Source organism: Carassius gibelio, chromosome B8, assembly GCF_023724105.1.
Source record: "Carassius gibelio isolate Cgi1373 ecotype wild population from Czech Republic chromosome B8, carGib1.2-hapl.c, whole genome shotgun sequence".
NCBI lineage: Eukaryota > Metazoa > Chordata > Actinopteri > Cypriniformes > Cyprinidae > Carassius > Carassius gibelio.
The window spans coordinates 15,366,051-15,375,111 of record NC_068403.1 but is presented as its reverse complement, the minus strand read 5'-3'; the positions used below and the strand labels follow the sequence as shown (position 1 = coordinate 15,375,111).

General features: G+C 37.6%; 1 protein-coding gene across 1 annotated transcript; it reads left to right on the top strand.

Annotated features, from left to right (window-relative positions):
- Nucleotides 1-307: 307 nt before the first annotated feature.
- Nucleotides 308-5,739, top strand: LOC127964098 (tubulin alpha-8 chain). The gene is made up of 5 exons (XM_052564265.1): nucleotides 308-473; nucleotides 2,600-2,822; nucleotides 3,061-3,209; nucleotides 4,361-5,041; nucleotides 5,133-5,739. The coding sequence occupies exons 1-5, from the start codon at nucleotides 471-473 to the stop codon at nucleotides 5,424-5,426; spliced, it is 1,350 nt and encodes a 449-aa protein (XP_052420225.1). The 5' UTR covers nucleotides 308-470; the 3' UTR covers nucleotides 5,427-5,739.
- The last annotated feature ends 3,322 nt before the right edge of the window (nucleotides 5,740-9,061 follow it).

Sequence of the window (9,061 nt, the reverse complement as noted above, 5' to 3'; positions counted from 1 at the left end):
TCATCACTGCCTTTTTTGTTTTACTTCGGGTGAATTGCTCACTGAACAAAGATTGTAAATATTTGGGCGTTGATGGTTTATTTGTTTGTCAGATGAAATTTGAAATTTCTTAGGAAACCTCCCCTTTTGTGAATGTGAAGAAGGAAAATGCAGAGAGACGTTCGCTCTCGACTCGAGAACGGTGTTGCAATACTTTCAAATATAAAGACGAGAGTTTGGTTACACCAATCGTATGGCGAGGAGGGTGCGGGTTTCCTACGCTGACCAATCGCGCTTTGCGGCGGGCGGTGTTTGTTCACGCGCTTATATAGACGGAAGCGCGCATTTTGGACCCCTCATTGCTGTGTTGGCGGAGATACGTTACGCGTCTGCAGTCAACGGAGCTCAAAAACTACTTTTCTTTGCTAATTTGCACTGAATTATCTTTCAACGTTTTCTTTAAAACTTGATTCCACGAAACCTAAGGCAAAATGGTAAGTGCGATTACAGTTTTAAAAATGTATTCTTTATAGCTTTAATAATAAAAAGTCAAATGTGGTCTTTCCCACCAAAACGAGTTATTTTTGAAGTTGCGCATTATTTAACTGTTTAATTTATTAGTCGTGTGGCTGTTGTTTAAACATCTTAAAGGGCCAGTTGACTTAAATGTAACCGTACTGTCATTCAGTTATGACTTTTGCTATTCCTTGGACCACAAAATTTCATTTTGTAAAGACTTACGTTACATCCTTCATTCTCGTTCAAAGGATGCGACCTTTCGTCTCTTCCGTGTATTCGTTTTCGCGTGAAATAATTCGTGTGCGCCATGCAGAAAGTACGACACACTTTGAAAGCGATTTTTCCCCCCGGCCGGTATATATGGTTTGATCGTAATATGATATAACTTAACTCAGAAGCTGGCGCGAGGAATTCGTGGAGTCCCACCGCAGAAGGCCGTTCACGCGCCCGGTCCGGTTAGAGCGCGAGGCTGGGGGATGGGAGTCTGCTGACTGTTTTCCCCCCAACTTCTACAGAATTTTCCCCCTCAAGATACACTTGGAGCGGTCATTCATTTAAAGTACCGCACCGTTACTCGTTTTGGTCGTCGCTTTGATGTTGGTGGATGAATAATAATTCTCTTGTATCTCTATTACGCCACAGCTCAGGTTACTGGCTCCTTCCTGTCGCCCATTTTGCGATAAAGCCCGAGAGATCAGAGAACACGCACTCTTGAGTCACTTTACTACTTTTAACCTTAACCTGAAAGATCTTGTGCTTGTTTCACAAACATTCTTATTTGGATGTGCTTGAGATACCAACTTTTCACCTGGACACTTTAAGGATATAGTTCACCCAATATTTATAATTCTGTCCTTTGTTCAAAACCTGTTGCATTTTTACGCAAATAGGGATCTTAGGCAAAATTGACAAGTTTCAGTCATCTTGCAAGTAATTGAATCCTTTCCCCCTCTATATAAAGGAATTGAATGGTGACTGATTTTAATTTAAAAAAATTTGTTCCACTGAAGAAAGTCACGCAGGTTTGGAGCATTCTCGAAACATTATTTTAACACGACGAAGGGACATGCATTGTGCAAATAATTTCTGAGAGATTCAGGAAGTACATATTTACCGGATATAAGTGTTCAGACCAGACCAAATAATGATTAATTCAATGTAAGAATGTCCTCCGTTTTCCAGGTTTGGTTTCTAAGGACACAAATATTTGAGATCAGGTTTTAAATAATAAAAAAAAAACATACCGTATGTAAAAAAAATAAAAAAATAATAATAATTAATTAATTAGTAATTAATTATTAATCCTACATTTAAAAAAAATAAAAGTTTGCTTGTGGCTAAATATTAAAAAGTAGATGGATTTAAACGTCGTTTAATGACGCTGTAAAGTGAAACGTCACCAGGCTGTTTGCGCCCTCTGCAGGTAGGTTATGTGTTCATATTATGTATAGGCAATATTACATTATGTATTTTTACTGTTGTTCAATACAATCATGTAATTTCCTGGTTTTGATATTTTATTTGAACCAACTATTATAGCCTCATCGTTAGTTTATATAAATAGTCATACTATACTATAAATAGTCAATAGTTTTCACTAAAAAATATCAGATTATTAATTATCAAAATAATCAGAAGATTACTTAATTACCAAAATAATCATTAGTTACAGCCCTAGATTAATACAAATATTTTGAAATGCAACTGCATTGTTTAACTTTTTGTAATTAAAGGAAAAATATCTTGTAATTTGTACATTTCTTAAAAATAGTATTAAAATATCGTCACGTTTTAATAAACCAAGTATCTGCATTTTGTCTCATCTCGTGGATTGTCACACCCCAGTGTCGATAAGCGGTGATATAGCTTTTAATTTTCCAAGTGTATGATACAGCTTTCATTCTTTAGTTTAGGTCAACCATATATTAATGAAAAAAAGAAAATCGGTTTGAATAAAGACAGCAATTACTTTGCCACAGTAGCCTTTCAAATGTTAAAATTGCCGCAGTCATTTCTTGCTTTGGATGTGTTGGCCCGGCCCCAGAAAGAAGTTCAGGATCAGGGATTTCTGCTTTAACCCCTGCTCTTTTTCTTTGTGCAGCGTGAGTGCATCTCCATACATGTGGGCCAGGCCGGAGTACAGATTGGCAATGCATGCTGGGAGTTGTATTGCCTGGAGCATGGCATCCAGCCTGATGGCAATATGCCGAGTGATAAGGTCATTAGTAAAAGAGACGACTCCTTCAGCACTTTCTTCAGTGAGACTGGTTCTGGGAAGCATGTGCCACGATCTGTGTTTGTGGATCTGGAGCCTTCAGTCATTGGTGGGGGATTATTATTATTTTTTCATTGTTGGTTTAATAAATGATTCCAATTAAACGATCAATCATCATAAAACTAAGCTTGTAGCAAATCTTTGATTTATGACACCTGAAATGTTAAAATTAATGTGTGCATTATGTCCAACATCCAGAGTACCGTAGTTTCAAAATGTGTAAATCGCTGGTTTTGTTTTAAAGAGCTGGATTTCAAAAATAAATGTAAATCGTATTTTTGTTTCAGATGAGGTCAGGACTGGGACCTACAGACAGCTGTTTCACCCAGAGCAGCTCATCTCTGGGAAAGAAGATGCAGCAAACAATTACGCCCGCGGCCATTACACCGTTGGCAAAGAAATCATTGATATAGTGCTGGAGCGTGTCCGGAAACTGGTATGAATTATGATTGAGTTACAGAGAAATGCAAAGTAGAGACGTACTAATAAGACGATAAAAGTGTTCATGTTATGGTCATTATTTTTTTCTTTTTTTGTTAAAAGTAACAAACAAATAAAAATTAATCTTTTAAAATGCTACTAGTGACTTATGGCTGTCACAACTTTTTGTACAGTATGAACAAATTGATATTTTGAGCTTCACTAATACATTTAATTTTAGTTAATTTTAATATTTATATTTAAATACGTAATTTAAAAAAAAAGTTTTAGATGATAGTAATGATAATCTGAATTAGGGGTGTGTGATATGACAATGTTTGATCATGGACTTTAAAAAAAGGTCTTCAAGATCCGCTTTTGAAGAAATATCGTCGTATTGTGCTCAGGGTAGGGCCGATAGACAATGCCATCATCCATCGCCGATACAGGGCTAGCAAAACTTCAAAATCCCTAGTAGCGCTTCAGGCAGGTACTCTTCAAATTTTGGTAGCCCCAAAATTTAAATAGCCCCCCTGACTGACCATAAACCGTTAGAAAGTCTTGTTGGAAATGCATTAATTCTCTGCCACGAGGTGGCGCTTTAGGAGCTCTGAATTTATTCAGTGACATCATTGCCTTTTGGAGTTTAATCCGGCCACATCGCGACTCTTGTTGTCGTTATTACCCTCCACAACTGTTAAGACCTCTTGAAATAATTAAAACATTTCTTATACTATTTAACTTATTTAAAACTTTTAATGGCCTAAAGTTTGAAACAAATGACTTTAGAAGTTAAGGAGATGGAAGGATTATATATATTTAACATTTTTAATTGCATGATTGATTTTGTGCATTGTTATAGAACTAATAATGCATTCAAAAGTTGTGTACTGTGCACTTTTTTTCATCTAAAAGTACTGCTATATGAACCAAAGTGTAATAATTGGTTTGCAAATGAGCTGATACAATATGATCTGTGGGGTATTTTGGGCTACACCGAAAGCATGCACACTAAAAAGCCCGTCAAACCGCACGTAAATTGTCTTCTGTGCTAATATTGTCAAAACTTTTTAAAATCTTGTTCCACAATGTAGTTTCTAAATTTTAAAATTGTGCCGTTAAGACAATACATCTGATAACATGAGTTTCTTTTTTTTTTTTATATAGACAGACCAGTGCACTGGTCTCCAGGGTTTCCTTATTTTCCACAGTTTTGGTGGAGGCACTGGCTCTGGTTTCACCTCCCTGCTGATGGAACGTCTCTCAGTTGACTACGGCAAAAAGTCCAAGCTCGAGTTTGCCATCTATCCTGCTCCTCAGGTCTCCACTGCTGTGGTTGAGCCATACAACTCGATCCTAACCACCCACACCACCCTAGAGCACTCTGACTGTGCCTTCATGGTAGATAACGAGGCTATCTACGACATCTGCCGCAGAAATCTCGACATCGAGCGTCCCTCCTACACCAATCTCAACCGTCTCATCGGCCAGATTGTGTCCTCCATTACCGCTTCCCTGCGCTTTGATGGTGCCCTTAATGTTGATCTGACCGAGTTCCAGACCAACTTGGTGCCATATCCCAGAATCCACTTCCCCCTGGTCACATACTCTCCCATCATCTCTGCTGAAAAGGCTTACCATGAGCAGCTGTCTGTGTCTGAGATCACCAGCGCCTGCTTTGAGCCATCTAATCAGATGGTGAAGTGTGACCCCCGGCATGGGAAGTACATGGCCTGCTGTATGCTGTATCGTGGTGATGTCGTTCCCAAAGATGTGAATGCCGCTATTGCCAATATTAAGACCAAACGCTCCATCCAGTTTGTGGACTGGTGCCCAACTGGATTCAAGGTGGGAGAGATTGACAAGACAATATATTAAATGTTCTTTCTTCACACTTCATTGAATTTAATGTGGTCTCTTTTTTTTTTTTTTTTTTCAGGTTGGCATCAATTACCAGCCACCTACAGTGGTCCCCGGTGGAGACTTGGCCAAGGTACAGAGAGCTGTGTGCATGCTGAGCAACACTACGGCTATTGCCGAGGCCTGGGCCCGTCTGGACCACAAGTTTGATCTGATGTACGCCAAGCGTGCCTTCGTTCACTGGTATGTCGGAGAAGGAATGGAAGAGGGAGAGTTCTCCGAGGCCAGAGAGGATCTTGCTGCACTGGAGAAAGATTATGAGGAGGTTGGCACTGAGTCTGTGGAGGATGAAGAGGAGGGAGAGGAGTATTAAAGATACTTTAAGAGGCTGATTTGACACCAGTTTACAGTCAAGAAGAGAAACTGGTGATACTTCAGCACTTATAGCAGTATTTGCCTCTCCATTGCCAAGCTGCTTTATGAATACCCAATGATGGGTAACAAAGCCCTGATGTGTGTTTATAAATGTTGTTTTGTTCTTTTCTATACCTCTTTTGTCTTATTTCAAAGAAACGAGTTGCCAAAGGCATTTCTGTCTGTGAACACTTTTTGTAAGCTGTCTTTGTCTCTCACACATGCTGTAAGTGACTGATACAGTTTAAAAATAAACTTGTCATGTGTCTTGATTTTGTGTATTATTCCCAAGAATGCATGAATTGATAAGTGATGTGAAGCTTTAGTCTTCATGATGCTTGACGTTGCATTTCCACTGGCATGTAGCTAGCACAGCACAGCATGCATTCAATTCATTCCTATGGAAGTTGAACTTAAAGGGGTTATATGATGCGTTTTAAAATTTTCCTTTCTCTTTGGAGTGTTACAAGCTCTTGGTGCATGAAGAAGATCTTTAAAGTTGCAAAGACTAAAGTCTCAAAGCCAAAGAGATATTCTTTATAAAAGTTAAGTCAAACACACCCTCCTAAAACGGCCCGTTCTAACACACCCTTACATCTCTATAACAGGATTTGGGAAGATTTGCATAATGCCACCCAAATGTTCACACAAAGAAAGACATAACATATATTATATTTGGAGATGCTGTGTTTCATCGTAAAAAGCAACACTGCTTTGTTTGGCCTTCCAAAAGACCAATCCTACACATTTCCGTTGAGCTTATGAATGCAAGGACCAATCAGAGGCGTTCAGACGAGCCGTCACTGCGCATGCTAACTTAATTCTCTTATCAGAAACAAATTGAAGATGTAAGATATAACTTTTACAGTGTAAACCGCTTTAGATATTATCTGAGTTTCTGAGAGTGAACCCGCTGGACTCAAGTGAAAATGTTCTATGCTCTCTTTTTGTATAATGAAAGATCTTATAGGCTTATTATTAATTTACAATGGTTTTTATTAAGTTAAAATTAAAAATCAGTCACTTTGAAAATATATCTGGTATAAAAAGTAGATGGACTAAAAATAGATTACACTATTAGACTACTTTGCCCTTCACACATAGATAAACTGACAATCTATAAAGGTACACCTATTTGAGAATTTAGATATTTCATAATTTATTTTGGGAACAATATGAAGTTTTTTTTAAATAACCCCTGCTGGGAAAAAAAAATGGACACCATTACAAAATTTGTAATGGTTTTACTGGTGAGAGTTGTATTGGATTTACTGGAAACTAATGGATCCTGTAGTTCTCTACTGGTAATTGGTTGCCTCCTATTGGTGGCTTGTTAAAACACTACAGAAAACCATTTTTTCATGATTAAATGTTGATTGTGGAAGCCATTCAAACCTTCGTTTTGTTTTTCAGTAGGAACATAAGCCTATATCAGTTATACAGTAATATTGTGGCTGCTATGTGTCAAATGACAAGCATGAGAGCCCCCCCCCCCTTCACTTGTGCACCTCAAAAACGATGACCCTGACACTAAAATACTAAAAAAATGTATCAAATACATGAAACATGATGAAATGTTATAGATTACTTCTAGAGATTGCAGTGATATGTGGCATGATTAAAAATGACAATGAATAATACTTAAATTAGGTTGAGATTAATTTGAAAATTGTTCCCCCTAAAAGCACAAGTGGCCCCTGCCTGGACCCCACAGTTTTTGTGGTCTAAAACTGCCCCCGCATCACACCACAGCTGTGATCTGAAGCAAAAATTAAGCCCTTAACATGTAGGCCTACAATTTTCATGTTACTTTAACTTTCAATTTAAAACCTATTACAGTGCATGTGGTAAAGGGGTTTGCATACTTAAGATAAAGAAAGAGGGTACTAAAGATCCAAACAGTAAAGTTTTGTGTTGGTAGTAAACAGTATGTGAGATAAGGAGACTTGTATTTGGCTTATTCAGTACTCAAATGTTATACCTACATTGGAATACTGCAAAAAGGTTACTATACCACTCTTCCCTATTAGTCAAACAATTTATTGTGTTTATATAGGCAATTTATTATTTTGACAGCAATGTTAACCAAAGTTGCCCCATGTATCATCAGCCTAAAACTCTTATTGTTAGATGAAAGTGTTAAACTTGTCAAAATAATCAATAGAGGAGGGGTATTTTTTTCTGATTCTGTGCAAGAGGGTGTTCTTTTTCTGACCCAGGTTCAGTAGCTCGTTTTTTCCAGGCCCAGGAAAGATTATGTAAGCACATCAAAAGTAAAATGTATATTTACTTGCAAAATACCATTTACAACGATTCTTTACAATTCTGTGCAAAACATTTCATAAAAGCAAAATGGTTTATTAATTTATGCAATCAGTTTTCACTCCAAAAGAACAAAAACAAGGCTTCAAAACCACATTGTTTTTAATTCATAGCATGCAAAAATCTGAAGACAAGGTTGCTTTGAATGGCAGGCAATTGAGACTGTAATTTGATCATCTACCAGCAGGGGCTAAGTGGCCCATGCTTCAAACCATTAAAGTGAGGTCTCTCAAGGATTTGCAGCTTTTGGCTCAGACCATGTTACTAACAATGGCCACAACATTCCGTTTCCTCCCGCTGAAAACCAATCCTCAAGCACTTCCATTTTATAACCGCATAACTATAATATATTTTTTAGCTGGGAGACCCAACAAAGTTAATATTTATTTTTTAGCAATTTCAATAGGTGTACCTGTTAAAATATTTGGTGTGACCTCAAGATATATATTTTAACACATTGCCCATTCTAGATTATTAAAAAGGGTAAAATATATTTATTATTAAGTTATATATATATATTCTGATCTAAATGATGGTCAACCTGCAATACAATAATTGTGTTTTTTCACCTCAACTAATTTTGTAGACATTTTTGCCCTCCCACATCAAAATACCTTAAGTAAAAATAAATTAAACTAATGTACACCATTGATCATTTTAATGACTTTGCGATGAAAGCACCATGATCCAAACTTAAAGGGGGCAGCTGTGGCCTAATGGTTAGAGAGCCGGACTAGTTACCACAAGGTCGCTGGTTCAAGTCTCGGTGCTGGCAGGAGTTGTAGGTGGGAGGGGGTTAATGAACAGTGTTATCTTCAACCCTCAATACCCATGAATGAAGTGCCCTTGAGCAAAGGCACTGAACCCCCAGAAGCTCCCTGGGTGCTGGATATATACCTGCCCACTGCTTTGGGTGTGTGTTCACTTCTCACTGCGGTGTGTTCACTTGGATGGGTTAAATGCAGAGCACCAATTCCAAATATGGGTAACCATACTTGGCAAATGTCACGACTTTCAAATGCAATAGGACTACTATTTTTCCTGGAGTTTTTTCAAATAAAACAAAGACTTTCATTCCACTTCAACATGTCCATTCATGTTAATCTACAATAAACTTTCTGAATCTCAGTCTCATACGTGGCCTTGTTATTTATACATTGAAATATAGCATTTATTACAACGTTAGTTTAACATTTAAGTGAGATGCTACTAGATTTGCCTTTATTTCAAAACACAAAAGTAGACCACTATTTAAAGCGCTTTACTACAACG

Excerpts from the sequence above, each read along its gene's own strand:
- LOC127964098 (XM_052564265.1), top strand. Across the intron at positions 2,823-3,060 it reads TCTGGAGCCTTCAGTCATTG|ATGAGGTCAGGACTGGGACC; the intron begins GTGGGGGATTAT and ends TTTTTGTTTCAG. Across the intron at positions 5,042-5,132 it reads GGTGCCCAACTGGATTCAAG|GTTGGCATCAATTACCAGCC; the intron begins GTGGGAGAGATT and ends TTTTTTTTTCAG.